Genomic DNA, 16,338 nt, shown 5'->3' on the forward strand with positions numbered 1-16,338 from the left:
AGAGATACATATTTGGAAAATCCCCTGGCTGCTGAAGAAACATTGACCGACGGGACTGTATATCTCCCCAGTAACCAGGGCTCAAGAAAAATATTTGAATCACAAAGAGAGGACTTTTGATATTCTCAACATCAATAATTTCAAGAAATAGTATTGATTCCTGGGACCTGAGCTGAACCCCCTTATCACTGACTTACAGACTGGAAAATCCCTTCCCAGACAAAACTTGCTTAAGAAATTCAGGTACCTTCCTGGTATTAGTTTGGGAGACAAGCTTCATCTCAAGCCATTTTCATAAATAGTCCATCAACTCAATAGTATAGCGAATGTTCAAAGGTAGGTAATTTGTGACTCTAATAAATTCTGTTCTCACCTTCTTCTGTAGACCTTCCGATAACTCAAATGATTTCTTGTACGCACCTTCAAGGTTTTATCAGTATTTTTACAAACTATATATGTAATAACACAACATTTTGACATCTCGGTCCATGGATCGCCACCTAAAATTCATTCTTATTTTTTCTTTTCATGTCATATCTTCATGACCCAGAGTGATCAGCTGCCCTCTAAAGAAACTAGTAATGTTAAATCATCCTCAACGCTTCACTCATTCTTATCCATTTCTTTCTCACATGCATGAGATAGATAACCAACCAGAGAGAAGCTCAGTTTTTGTATTGGTATTTTTGCAGTTTGCAATGTAATTCAGCTATTCTAGGTGAAACTTTACCAGCTCTTCCACCCTACAGTACGCTTACTAAGGGCTTCTGGTCTGTTCTTATTATAAATCTTTACCCTATAGGAAACCTTTGAATTTATGCTCTGACCACACACAAGCTAATAACTTACATTCAATGACAGAGCACCTTTTCAGGCCATCTTTAGTTTACTAGATGCAAAATCAATGGCACAATCTTCTTCGGGAGTCTTGGGTAAGCACAGCACCCAGACCGCTCACATTAGCAGTTACAACACACTGCAAGTCCTCCGTGTACAACTTGAAAAATTGAGCCGTTTATAATTCCTTTTCAATTCTTTCATATGTTTCATACATGCAGCATACTATAAAAAATAACTTTTTATTAAGCATTCTTCTCATCAGCTGTATTTTCTTAGCATGGTTTAAGTATTAATTTTGAATTAAACTTGCTAATTCGTTTTTGTTTCTAATTATTAAGGATGGTTTAGGATGAAACACCTTTCTTTCCTAAGTCTTGACCCAAATACTCCACCTAGGGTCTCAAAAACGTGTATTTTTGATTTGTAAGCTCAATGCACTATCTTGGATTCTTCCTTACATCTTTTGCAACATTCTGAGGTGCCTATAGAGTGCTAATTTTACTATAAATCAATGCAGCGTCCTGGAAGGTTGTAACACCTTCCATTGCATCGAAAATATTTTCATCACTCTAATACAAAGCTCTGTCCATTTTACTGAATTGATATGCTCCCTCTGTGTGATGAAGGCAGTATCATTTTTAGGGTCTTTGTTTAAGGAATCCGGTGGCCAGCTGAGCTGAAATTGTGTGGTGAAACGTTTTGATTGGCGTAAAGGCATCACTTTTTTATTTATCAATGGCAGTTGCGGACAGTCCGCTATGACATTTTTGAGTAAGTTGACGCAGAGTTTGATTTTTCCATTCCTTTTCTCGACTGTCCTCACTGGCGATAACCATTGAGACATATTGATTGATTTAGTGACTCCTGTACTTTACCATTCATCCAGTATGTTTTTAACTCTGTGTACGAAAAATGTGCCCCTTTCTATCATCTTTGCCGATTGGTGATTGTGTTTGAGGATGATCTGTTGTTTGAAGTCCTTCAGGCAACTTGAGGTTGGATTAAAAACCACCCTATACTCTTTCAATATTGTTGTTAAGTTTGTTTCATAAATGCTAAATATTGATGGTAGTTTAAAAGGAATATTCAGATTTTCAACATTTATTGCTCTATCAATCCCAAAATGTTTTCACAATAATTTACTACAAGCACTTTGGTTTCAACCTCTGTGACTCAACTTTAATCGTTCCTTCTTCTCAAGATTCTAATAAGTTTCCTTAGAAATTATGGTGATTTTGGAACCCATGTTAACAAGAATTGTCACATTATATCCATTGACCCTAAAGTGTCATCTCGGTTGATTTTCATCTTCTTCCCATCCTGTATATTAGAAACCTGAAACCCTTTTTTTCATAACTTACAGATATACTTTTCAAATCAATTTGCCTTTACTCCAGGCAGTGAACATCCCAATAACATCAAGGTTAATGAACAGTCTTTTATAATTTTGCACACAGTATCTTACATCCTGTTTGTGACTTTGACAGCAGAATTGACACTTAACATCAGAGCAAGCAAATCTCTGTGCAAATATCTACACTATGAACCATAATCATGTGATGCACATTATACATAAACCTATCACCTGAGCTAGCTCTTATGTAATTTCCCACGATAAGAGAGGAACATGTAATGTTATGCAGATTTGTAGAGTGCACTGTCGCCACAGGACTATACACTGGTGCTTGGATCTAGTGGCACTACTCGAAAAGCCAAGTCGTCCGCTTCTTGTGGAATTCAAGAAGTGAGGAGGCTGAGGCTCGTATGTGTAGTGGTAGGTCGTTCCACACTTTAGGAGTGATGTAGAAGAAGGTTTTTTCCAATGGATCAGGTTTTCCATATGTGTGGAACATGAGCAAGTAGGAGTCTGGATGAGTGGAAGGGTCTGGAAGGTTTATGAAAGCAGATGAGATTGTTGAGGTATGTTGGACCACTGTTATGTAAGGCTTTGAAAATTGGGATGATGAGATTGTATTGTGCTACTTTGTGTATGGGGAGCCATTGGTGTTCCTTCAGATGTTGGTGTAATGTGAGTCCAGCTTAGGAGGTTGAGAATGATTATGACCGCAAGTTCTTGATTGTCTTCAGCCTTCTGGTGAGTTAACCCAAGCATAGAGGGTGTTCCTGTAGCCAAGCTTGCTTATGACAAGGGTGTGCGTGACAGCTTTCAGAGTGCTGATTGGAAGCCATTTGAAAATCTTCTCCACATCTTCAGGGTATGGAAGCACGAGGCGATGACGGCATTGACTTGGGCGATCATATCGAGTTTGCTGTCGATGACGATCCTGAAGTTCTTGGCGTGGGTGTTGATCCCAGCTCTGTTGACCACCAAGTGTAGTCCCATGGTGAAGTACTCTTCCTAAGCATCACAATTTCAGTCTTGTCATTGTTCAGCTTCAGACAATTGGTCTTCACCCAGTGGGCAATGTCAGTCATGCAGCCATTTAATTTATTCGGGTACTGGACGTCTAGTCCATGAGGGAGAGCATGAGTTGAGTGTCATCGGTTTAGTAGAAGACGTTGATGTTGTGAGAGCAGATGATGCTGGCTAGCGGGATCATGTATTTGTTGAAGCGGATTGGGCTCGTAGAGAATCCTTGCTGAACTCTGCAGAAGAGGTCATGGGCGTCTGAGGTGTACAGTGACAGGCTGTCTATCTGGTCTATCAAGTCAGGAAAGAGGAAATTCACCAGAGTGCATGCACTTGGATTCCAATGTTGTGAACACATTGGATGAAGATAGGGTGGGAAACTGTCAAATGCTGCAGAGAGCTCCAGAAGGATGAGGGCTGCCGTGTTTCCTCTGTCCAGAGTCATGCAGATGTTACCTGTGACGGCGATGAGGGCAGTTTCCATGCTGTGCTGTGTTGGCTGTACCCCTGACAACTATTCTGCTTTAAGTTGTATAATTTTCCTGCTAAAAGGATTGCATATTTAAGAGCCATACTCTAGGCTGAATATCTTTGAAGGTGTGCATAATGGTGGTACTAATATATGTGTGCTATGATAGGCAGAGATGTTTACACATGTACAAAATAAGTCACTCACAATTGCTGTACTGTCTGCAATGGAGAAATTAAAATATGGAATAAATAGGAAAAACATATGAAATCCAAAATACCTGCAGAATTGTTTTCTTAGTACAGATACTATTAATCTGAAGGGTAGGCCAAAACCCGCAGGTTGATGTATAGTAGTGTACATCAGGCACACGCTAACCACCAAAGAAACACTTCGCATGATACATGAAATGAGCGTTACTTGCCAAGGCCTGTTGTTATTATACTCGTTTTGATCTCACTATTTTCCAACGTATTAACAAAAAACAGCATTAACCTAGCAGAACCACTCGAGATGTCCCACTACTTTCAGACTACTCTCTTAAACCTCTAAATTCATCTGTGGTCCTAGTAAACACTTACATTCTATCGGCATTTCCATATACATCCTATATACATGGAAAAAGGTCTAATGGAAAAAAACTGTTTGAACCAGACGTTGTGTAGATTTAAGAGTTAGTTCATAGAACATAAATATTTTTTGACTGTCCACCACAAGTGTACAATACCTAAAAGGCACTATCGCAAAAAAAGTTATAGCTCAAATACAATATTATGATATATTTTTGGAATATCACCAAGTGCTGTTGACTTAAGCTAAGAACTTGGCATTAATTACATGACATGTCTCTTTCTTTTTTAGATAGTATTGTTATGCTACACGACAAGGAGTGCACTATGAAAAATCAGCGCTGTTGTTATTAAATTGACCCATATTCGTTAAAGGAGAACTCTCAAAGCTTAGATTTGGAAATAGTAAATAAAAGAAGTACACCTGTTCGTTTGGCTGGTAGTAAAAGGGAGTAAGGAGTTATGAATAGGTACGTCGAAAAAACGGTAATTGTCAGACATTTGCTCATTCATGCCTAGCAGAACAATAGTGATAAGTTTATCTTCATGTACAAAACTGATATACCGTACTATTAAATTGAGTACCATTATCTACTCTTAAGAGTTACAAGAAGGAAATGGCAATCTTCTACTTGATGGAATACATCTTTCACAAATGACACATGATTCCTCTGTAGCTCATCAATAACTCGCTAAAGAAATTCAGCGCATAAAGCTAATAATGCCACCCATGATGAAACACATATTTTTTTGAAAAATGTCTTCTTTCAAAGAACATGAAAGCAATAAGTGGGACTGGAGCTGTCCATCAACACGAGCCCAACTTGAGGATGTCTTCTTTAGGGATCATGATTATATCCGGAAAGGCACAGAGGAATGCAGGGACTTCTGGAAGTTTTTTGAACGATATCAAAGATTTCAGAGCACCCAGAAGACTGAGAAATATCGTGGTGAACTTGATGAAGAGGCACTCAAAGGGCACAAGCTTTCCGATCTTCCAAAAGAATATGACCCACGATACAGAATTAACATTTCTATTCTCAGTAAGGACATGGAACATCTGGTCTCTAGACATAATAGGGATAGTAGAGACCACAAAAAGTATGGACACAGGTCTAGGGATTGTGAGACAATCCCTAAAAACAGACTCATTGAATTCCGTATGGCAGTGCTGCACTTCCTAGACTTCACACAGAGGCAGAACTTTTTGAAACTGGCAAAAATGCAGAAGGAGCGTTCAAACTTGCCAATCTTCCAATACCAAGACAAGATTGTGAAGATGGTAAGAAAGCACCAAGTAGTGGTGGTAGCTGGAGACACAGGGTGTGGAAAATCAACCCAGGTCCCCCAGTATTTACTTGCAGCAGGGGTCAGCCACATTGCCTGCACCCAACCACGCAGAATTGCCTGTATATCTTTGGCGAAACGTGTTGGTGTTGAGAGCCTCAACCAGTATGGATCTCGGGTAAGTGACAACAATTTAGAATTTGAATGTGCTGTACAATTTGTAGTGTATCGTGTGCAACAAAATGATTTCTTAAGTCAGTGCAATCAGACTCTAGGAACATAGTGTACAAGTGTAGTATAGCTGTACAAGTAGACTGAAAACACAAAACATGATAAAAATCCTACTCTAGATCTTGGTATAGATTCCCTTCGCTTGCTTTGTTTATGTGTACTCTGTAAAAAAAAAATGCCCAGTATTAAGTTCAATTATGCTTGACGACCGTCCCCTCTTGGTCAATATATAGGAAACTTTCCAGAACAAATCTAAGGTAGACTAATAATTTCATTTTGTAATTACTCCTACAAATGAAATGAAGGATTAACGATATGTATTGTTGTTGTGTATGGGTGCATACAGTGTTAACATCAGAAATAATCCAGCGTCATGTGTGACCTTTTTATCTGCTTGCACGTTTGTTCTCTATGGAAAATTTGTATGCATCTCCAAATGTCAGCAACCACTTAAACACACTACAGGATCTGTTTCTGCGCTTTTATTTCAAAAGGGAACACATTTCGACCTGGCGACCTTAATTACAGCCTATGTACCAAGTGCTCAATCACCCTTAAAAAACATAAAAAGTATAGACATAGAAAGCATACTTATTGCAGTTTGCAGAGAATAGACTGAAAACAAATCGATCCATAATGCAACCCATATATAAATTGGGAGATATATATATATATCTCCAAACGAGCGTGCAGAAGCCCAATTCCTGAGACAAACAACGTTTTATTTCGAAGAAGAAAACACAGCATGACTGCTTCCTTCCGCGTTTCGGCATACTATCTTGATCACAGGTGAGTGGATTCAAAGTGATGTTAATTGCTCATATTTAAAGCTCTAGCAGCACGCGACTTGAAGTCCATAATGGCATACATTTCCCAAAATGCACCAGGTATGCGTGTCTCTAGTCTGAAGTATATTTTATTATACTTGCTTCATAGCGTCTCTATCACTTCAGACATAAATGTGCAGTTGCAAGTAATCTCAAATAAAAACCAAGTGTGCAAAATATTTATCTCTTTGAATCCACTCACCTGAGATGGAGACAACATTGTGAGGGGACAGGCACAGCCGCGTTCAGGTGTCAGTGACAACTCCTCCCATCACTCTAGCTCAGGAATATCCATCAGCCTAGTGATGGACCATCAGGATATGCAGGGCACATCTCAGCTCTCTTTGTGTGACGGTCTAGAGTGAATGCACAAACAGCCCCTGTCAGTCTAAACCAGATGTTGATTCCACAAGCGGGCAGAGACCCAGAATGATTAAAGCAAGAAATTGCCCACTTTCTAAAAGTGCCATTTTCAAACACACAATTCAAAAACAAACTTCACTAAGAGATGTATTTTTGAATTGGTAGTTCAGGGAGCCGAAACTCAAAGCTCTATCTCTTCCCAATTGAAAGTTGCACTTGTAAGATGTTACAAGGCAGCTCCATGGTTAATCTATGGGAGAGGTAGTCCTTGCAATAGTGAAAAATGAATTTGGCAGTATTTCACTAACAGAACAGGGGCACATACCTTGCACTTTACTGGGGACTTACACGTAAATGAAATGTGCCAATCAAAGCCGCCGCTCTCAGCCTTGGCTGGTACTGTGACCCGCGAGGGCGGTCTCGTGTTCAATACTTTTTCTCTCCCCAAAGGAACATCACGCACTCTGGAGTGTTTCTTAATGATAGTGATTTATTGTGTCCACTACAAACTAACTGCTAACTGACAGATGCATTCTGGCTCCCCGTCCTTTGTTCAATGACATTGACAAAGGCAGGGTTTGGAAAGGGCAAAAAAAAAAAAAAATATATATATATATATCAATCACCAATTGCCCTAAGCATTCGCCAAAGCACTCGACAATGCCCTGGACCATCCGGCCTTCTTCCAAATGCATGCCGTCTTGCTTCACAGTTTAAAATGCCTGACGTGTTTCAGGGTCGAAGACCCCTCTTCAGAGGCTGCTAAAATAACACACAGGAATCGCTTCACTTTGTTTCCGGCTGAATTTAATTTGTCAAGCCCCCCAGTGGGCGTTCGTTCATTGCCTCGTTACACTGGCAGTTGCTGGGACTTGTAGTCCGTGAAGCGAAAAGTCATTATTTCCTTAAGTAGGTCCGTGTGTGATTTTGAAATCGTGCTTCTTTTAATTCTATATATATATATATCACGTTCACTCTGCTGCTTGAGCGACCCTCGACCAGCCAACGTTGATGCCGTCGGTAGTAGCAGCCGCTACCTCAATATCCACAGGTACTGGATCCCACCAAATAGAAGGAAACAGAGACGGCACACCAGGAAGTCTTGCACAAACCCTTTATTGTGCACTCGTTAACCAAAGGATTTGGTTAACGAGTGCACAATAAAGGGTTTGTGCAAGACTTCCTGGTGTGCCGTCTCTGTTTCCTTCTATTTGGTGGGATCCAGTACCTGTGGATATATATATATATATATATATTCACTGAAAAAACCATAGGTTTCACACCAGTTATAGTTAGCTGGAAATTTTACTGATATAAAACCATTGAAATTCCCACGTTATAGTTAGTCAGACTCACTATAACTTGCGCGTGCAATGCACTGCTGATGACATCACATATTACATCACTCATGACATGGTCAGTGACATCACTCATGACACCATCCTTGTGACATAGTGACAGACCTCCTTTCACTATAATGTAACCCTTGAGACACATATTCAAAAATAGAAACTGAAATTTTTAAAAAAATGGAGATACCTATATCAGTTACAACAAGCAATTCAGTAATTCCACTATCTATATACACATCCACTCATTCACCAACAGTTCTATATAGTCACTCATACATATACTCACTCATCATATGAAGTGATACACCTATACATCCTGTTACACACCGACATTCATCCAAAAGTTACTCACACACATATTCACACGTGCAAATAAACTATTGGACATCCATTTATTTGAATATAGAGTTATACACACACTTCCACCTTACTTCTATTTAAAATTACACATATTTATTCTCTTAAACAATCACTTATAGAAACACATACTTATTTAAACAGGAACTCTTACAATCTCTTACTCTCACATATACTCACTTATATACATCAATATTCATATATACTAGATTAAAACATATGTAGTTACTGATAAAGACACTAGTGAGACAGTCATTCACTCACTAACAAACACATATAGACACTCATCCACCCATACAGTCCTGTACATATGTTGTCTTCAAAACACATACAAACAAAGAGTCAGTCACTCATGCATCTATGTGCTAAGTAATACCCCCACCAAACCATATAGACACTCATACTGATACTAATAAAAATATCTAATAACCCATATACATACACATGAGTGGATGTGTATTAGATGGTGGTATTACTGAATTGGTTGTTGTAACTGGTATGGGTATATCCACTTTTTTGAAAATATTAGTTTCTATTTTTGAATATGTGTTTCATGGGTTACATTACACTGAAAGGAGGTCTGTCACTGTGTCACAAGGATGGTGTCATCAGTGATGTCATGAGTGATGTCACTGACCATGTCATGAGTGATGTAATATGTGATGTCATCAGCAGTGCATTGCACGCGCAAGTTATAGTGAGTCCGACTAACTATAACGTGGGAATTTCAATGGTTTTATATCAGTAAAATTTCCAGCTAACTATAACTGGTGTGAAACCTATGGTTTTTTCAGTGAATTTAATAGGTTTTTTAAATGCTAATTCCTTACTATAAGTTTCACTTTATAAATAAGACTGTTAGCACTCTAGTTGTTCTTTTTAACACTCTGGTACATTCTGTCATTGGGCTACAGTTGTGCTACATCTAGTTGAATTTTGGGCTACATTTACAATTTTTGATCTCTGGTGGCCATCTTTGGGCTTCATTGGGCTACTTTGGGCTACATTTGGGCTACATTTTGGCTCTAACATATATTAAGCCCAATGTAGCACAATACATATTTTTATAAAGTTAATTTTTTTACAAACCACTTCAGAATAGGGCTACCTGTCTCTACAATTATCCCATTTTTTTTTTTTTAATTTTTGGGGGGAGCGCTCCCAGAGCGCGCCCCGGAGTGCGCCCCGAAAAGCGTATTTCTGAAAAGCGCCCCCGGGCGCGCTCCGGGGAGCGTCTCGTGAGCGCCAATATCGCAAACGAAAACATGATCGTGACGTATCGCGTAGCCGCGACCGCGTGATACGCACGGCGTAAGCGCACCCGGAAGTACTCGAACGAATACGATCGCAAAACGTAAACTTCCGACGCGCTTACGCTGCGCGCCCCCGTGCGCGTAGCGTAAGCGCGTCGGGTCATGTGAGCAGAAAATAACACTTTTCATTGGTTCATAACAGTTTTAGTTTCATAATGATGAAGCCCCTGGTCTTGTGACCTGAAAATAACACTTCTCATTGGTTCAGGACAGTTTTGTTTTCCAAATGATGAAAGCCCCCACCTTTTTTCCTTATTCTGACTTTGTCCTTTGACTGAGGAAGATCTGTTTGGAACTCTCTGTACCTTTTTGTACTTTAAAATGGCTTTAGTAGCAGCAGCAGCAGGAGCATCTCAGCCACCACCACCACCACCACCACCAAGAGGACCAGCTCCAAATTATATTGGTGGTCAAGAACAGGAGGAGGAGGAAGAGGAAGAGGAGGAGGGGAGAAGAAGATGGCTGCCTGAAGAAAACACACCTTATAAACCCAAACCACACTTCATTTGGCAGTTTTTTTCAATTCCAGAGGGGAAAAAAAAGGTGAATGCGCCCAAAGTCACTTGCCTCATCTGCAATGATGAACTTTCACGGGGCAACCCAAATAAGAAATATTCTTTTGGTAACTATACCATGATTCGGCACATGACAAGAAAGCATCCAAACAACTACTCTCGCGCAGAGTTCCGGGAACTGGCCAGTAACCTCCCCCAGTCATCAAGGACCCCCTCCCAAAGAAAACAACCCTCTTCCTCGCAACCAGAAACATCTGAGGTGATGCCTTGCATTCAGCCGAGATTTGCTGATTTTAAAATTACTTGCACTGCTTGTGGCAAGCTTATCTCCTATGGGGAACAAAGTATTAAGCTCATCGTCCTTGCAGGTGATAATCACAAGTGCCCCAAAAAGAAATAATTTTTTGGGTTTTTTGTTTTTTGGCTCCAGTTGAGCCAGTTTCAATTCCCTTTTTTTGGTTTCTCCCCCTAAAAAATACAAAAAAAATATAAAACTGTTTTGAAAAGCCAAAAAAAGTTTAAAAAGTTCCAAAAACACAAAAAAATATAAAACAACAAAAAGAAGAAAAAAAAAGTTCTTTTAAGAACTACCTCCAATTTCTAAATGAAAACTTCATTTTTTTAAAACTCTGTCATCTTTTTCCCTCATTTTACGCTCCCCGGTGCGCTACCTGGTGCGCGCACCGAGCGCTTCCCCCGCGCAAAACGAAAAAAAAAAAAAATATTTTAAATGCCCCGCGGGGCCCTTTTATAGCCCCCACATCAAACCTAGGGGGTCAAAGGGGTCTATCCCTGACGCCTTATGGTCAGTTCCCACTTTGTTTTAGCCACCTCTTATGTCTCGATTTTACCGAGACACAAGATGGCGACCGCTCTGGACTGTTTGGAATGTTTACAGACACCCGAGAGCCAATCAGCTTTCCATGCGCACCTCGCGTGTCGCGCCTGGAGCGCACTCCGGTGCGCGCACCTGTGCGCTGCTATAGATATATATATTTTTTTGGACCTAAATTACTCAAAATCCACTGGAGCACATATCTTGAGACATAGCAAAGGCACATCGGGCTACCAGTCCCTACAATTTTGCCAAGTTTGGTGTAAATCCATTCAGCCGTTCGGGCTAAAAGTGAAATCGACCGCCCTATGGAAATTAACATGGGGAAAACGCGTTTTGGGACCCCCCTTTTATCTCGGCCCCCGCTTATTGTATCCCCCCCAAACTTTCAGGGAAGGACCGGAGCTCGACGAGGCCATTTTCCTGAAATTTTCAGGCAGATTCGTCAACCGGTGCCAAAGTTATTCCAAATAGAATTTTGAGATTTAACATTGAAAAAAATCCTAACTATAACTACCTACTGGCGACCGCCAGTAGGTAATATATATATATATATATATATATATATATATATATATATATATATATATATATATATATATATATATATATATATATATATATATATATATATATATATAATATCTCACTATTGACATTCTCTTTAACATTACTGAAATTCACGCAGCTGTTCTTTTCCTCAGCTCTTTGCTGACCGTGACTTTGGAGCTACAGTTTATTTCCCCTTAACCAACACTCAGAGGCTTCTGGGCATAATTAAAGACCGTGCCCTGTGGGCTCTGGTATTGGGGGAGCAGGGTATACATATGGATGTTGGAAAACGCTGTGCCCAGCAGGATCACTTGTCAGGAGTCTAAAGGTTGTTGCTGATGTCTTTGCCTTGCACATGCTGGGTGTTTTGGACAGGGTTCAAACAAAGACACTGCTGCTATTGTTCTAACAGTGAAACTTACAGGTTTTACCTCTCAGAATAGTTAAACCCCATGTTCTTGTATTAGAGGTCGCGCAACAAGGGAGCAACCAGAACATTGAAATACCCCCACTTTGAAACAAACCTCTAATTGCAGCGGGCAACCAAAGCAAGCGCACTGACCCTCCCTAGAAGAGTTTTCTTCACACTTTCATCTATCCATCCACCTATAGATTCATCCCCTCTGTCACACATGGAATCTTTCTTACTGGTCTTGGGATGTTGGGACAGTTCCCGGCTTTGGCTCTTGTAGATCTTGGTTTGTCCGAGATATGGGCGACCCTTTCTGGTAGCCACGGTGCTGCGGACAGTGAGAAGCCTAGGCAGCCAGTGCCTTCCAAAAGGAGTTCCAAGAAGAAAAACCCCAGTAGAGAAAAACCTCAGATGACGAGGAGACTCCATAAATGAAGGAGGACACAAGGAGCAAGGAAACACAGGGAGCCCAGAAACCCAAGATGGAGCAGTAGGATACAGGAACCCAAACTGGAGCAGGAGGCGCAAAGGGACAAAGGAGCGCCAACGGAAGGCAAGGAACACCAAGATTGGAACAAGACCCCAACAGGAGCGAGGACAGACCAGCAAGAACAAGGAGTGTTGCAATGCAAGAAAGAAATAGCTTCGACCCTTTTATGCACAAGAACAAGAAGTGAAAAACAGGAACTAGAAGTGATAAAAACAGGAAGGAAGCCTTTGTCATCTTGGATAGGGAAAGGAGTGAAGTGCAGTATAGGAATGTCACCATGTTAGTAAGGTAGAACAACCTTCTGGGAGCATGACTGTGGAGGAGGAGCAGGGAAACAAGCAACAAGATGGCCCCCAAGAAAGGAGATTATAGGATGCCACCATGAAGGTAAGTGTAAGTGTCCCCAAAGTTATGACATAGGAAGCCATAGTCCCAGTCTGGGAGCTGCGGTAATCCTAAAGTGCCTTTTAATAACCAACGGGCAGTGGCGCAAGTTCATGGTGTGCCAGATCCAAAAAGGCAGCAGGCATTGCGGATCACACCCACGACCCCCAAACTGCTACAGCAGGCCGCCGTGCTGCACCGCGACATGCCCGAGGAGGAAAGAGAGGCGTTACAGGCTGCACTGCGGTCCGCTAGTAGGAAATGGGTGGTGACGTGGGTCGGGTTCGTCCTGCAGCGCAACACCCTCACCCATCCACCATCTCACTTTTCTATCCTTCAAACTTTTCATCCTTATATCATCCCTTTTTTATTTTTTTTGTCTTTTTTTTAAGCATCAAACAAAGCATAACACAGAGGATAGCAACCTCAAGAGTACCAGGGGGCGTGCAGTTCCCGGGGTTGCAATACAGATAGCTATGATGGGGTCAGCTTCATATAATCCCCATGCCTGCTACATCCCTGTACTAAGTGAATTATGCCAGTTTAAAGAACATATAACACCCCTCCCCAAAAACAGACAGAGTCCCACCCCCCCCCACCCGGTGGTGACTAAATGATAATGAAAACAGTATGAAAATAATACAGCTGAGGCAGAATTAGACATTGGCACATCAACCAGTGGTGAGATGCAGGCAAACCCCTATTATAGCAAAGGAGCCCCCCTGGGGGCAACAAATCAAATAGGGAGAACCTATATTTGGAAGAGGTGCATGGCCCGCACAGTCGGTGGACAGACGGCAGAGGGCAGACCTCGAGACAAAAAGGTCACCAGAGGGCCCCAGCGGAGCACAAAGTCTTCGTAGTCATTCTGGAAAATGTCCGCCAGACGCTCCATTGAAAATATACTCTATAGTCGGGCATGCCACAACGAAATTGCCGGGGCCTCTGTCTTCTTCCATGCAGCTGCTAAAGTGAGTTTGGCTGCCCCAAGACACGTCCACATAATCACTTTGTCAGCCTTAGTTTGCCTGATCAGAATGGGATTTCTAAGGCCAAGACGAGAGCAAAGTAAATGGAAGCCGGAATTGGGTAGTCCAATATGTCTTTGATATGAGATAGAATCTCGTCCCAAAAAGGTCGAATCGTGGCAGTCCCACCATATATGCCTGAAGTCCCCCTGGAGCCCACATCCCCGCCAACAAAGATCTGAGGTGTCTGGAAAGATACGTCGAAGCTTAGTAGGGTATAGGTACCAATCATATAGGGGTTTATAGTGGGCTTCTCGCAGAGCCATTGACCTATTGTGCTTGGAGACTTCCCTCCATGTATGAGCCCATTCCCCGTCTGTAATGTCCCTACCCAAGACTTGCTCCCAAAAAGTCATATAACGTGCCCGTGGGGAGTGTGCAGTGTGGAGCAACATATCGTAGATAGCCAAAATGGCACCCTTCATAGAACCCGCCCTATGGGCCACAAACTTCTCCATTTCCGTAAGCTCCCTAGTAGCCGCCCCTCGGATAGGAGGTGTCGAGACCCAATGTTTGAGCTGAAAATAGTGGTACTGTTCACTCTGCGGAAGCGCAAATTCTTTCCTACATTCGGCAAACGTCAAGACCTCCCCATAGCTGAACAGGGTCAGATATTCTGAGGCAATCCCCCTTCTTCCAGCAGTCAAAGGGTCCCTCATGTAATGACGGGGGAAATCTGGATTAAAATGAATGGGCATGTACGGGGAAGGGAAAGAAGTCCACCCGCCCTCTTGGTAACCTTGTCCCAAATGTTCAGAGTCGTGCGAGTGGGGGTGCTGAGATAGGCATTGGGAGGACGATCTCTTCTGGCCTTCCACAGCACATCCCATATATCGCCCCACAACGGTGCAGTCCATGTGGAGCCAATGCTTATCCGATTCCCTGGCTGACCATTCAGTTGCTACCCGCAAATGCGCCACCTGGTGATATAAGGTGAAGTCAGGTAGGGCTAAACCACCTTTAGCACGTGGACGACGGAGTACATGATGGGGTAGGCGCCCCCTCCCCCCTTGCCAAATGAATTTGGTGATCAAAGTGCGAAGGGTCGGCAGCATAGTACTCTCTAATTCAATAGGGAGTGCCTGAAATAAGTATAAAAATGTAGGTAATACCGTAATTTATATTGCATTAATTCGCCCCAGCCAAGAAAGAGAGGTGACCATCGTTTACAGTCTTGCTGGAGTTGGGACAGTAGAGGAGGGTAATTCATTTTATATAGATCGCTCAGTTTAGCCGTGAGTCGCACTCCCAGATAGAGTAAAGAGTGCTTAGCCCATTGAAATATTCCGGTGATTTTTCTTCAGGACAAACCCTATTTGATTGATTTCAGTGGGGTTGGTACTAAATGCTCTCAGGACTGGATAGTTCTGTCTATTAATACAGCATTACGTATCAGCGAAGAAGAATTAAAGGAAATAAAAAAATTGGAGGACGAGATACAGGGAGATCCGACTATAACTGACTCTAAAGCTTTATTGGACAGTATTGAGAAGACCCTCTCTGACTTCAAAGCCCATACTGTCAATTTAAAAACAACCAAATTAAGTAGGGATATAAAAAACTTTAAACAAGAACTGGTTTATCCCTACTTGAAGGACGATTTCTTCAAGAACACAAATCCGGGGAATCTGAACACTCAATACAAGGGAAGATCCAAAACGAGATTCCTCACTTTCTCTAATTCCTCATCGGACTCAGATCAAAGTGACGGAGGTTATTACTATCCCCCTTACCCACTTTATCAACCCCATTATCAATACCAGCCAAACCCGCCACCCTTCATAGATAGAGGAGGGAGGCGAGGGAGGGGTTATAGGAGAGGGTGGAGGCAACCCCAATATCAACCTTTCCAATCCTTTCCACAGCCAGCTCCAGCACAAGATCCTAATTTTTTTCGGACCCGACAAAGAGTGTACCCACGTTAAATATGGCTAATAACCCCCAGGGACCTGGTGGTAATCAGAGTAATGACCCCACGGATATGGAACCTATACCTATTTATAACTTGTCTAAAATATCTTTGACTCCTGTGGAATTAAGAGTGCTCCAGAAAGGATTATCCTTTGTGCCTTTCACTGTACAAGATCCGGTAGACACGAAAACTGAGGTTCTCCAGTTTCTCAGAAAAGTTAGGTTAAAAACC

The 16,338-nt window shown here is 41.8% G+C and overlaps 1 protein-coding gene across 2 annotated transcripts in view; it reads left to right on the forward strand.

Annotated features, from left to right (window-relative positions):
- Nucleotides 1-16,338, forward strand: part of DHX34 (DExH-box helicase 34) — a 418,314-nt gene that overhangs the window by 22,426 nt on the left and 379,550 nt on the right. For both annotated transcript variants that reach the window (XM_086938485.1, XM_086938486.1), the window contains exon 2: nt 4,542-5,714. In XM_086938485.1, coding sequence (XP_086794611.1) covers nt 5,007-5,714 — 708 coding nt within the window. In that variant the 5' untranslated portion in view covers nt 4,542-5,006. The remainder of the gene's footprint in view (nt 1-4,541; nt 5,715-16,338) is intronic.

The sequence above is a fragment of the Lissotriton vulgaris genome, chromosome 9, assembly GCF_964263255.1.
Source record: "Lissotriton vulgaris chromosome 9, aLisVul1.2, whole genome shotgun sequence".
Taxonomy (NCBI): Eukaryota; Metazoa; Chordata; class Amphibia; order Caudata; family Salamandridae; genus Lissotriton; species Lissotriton vulgaris.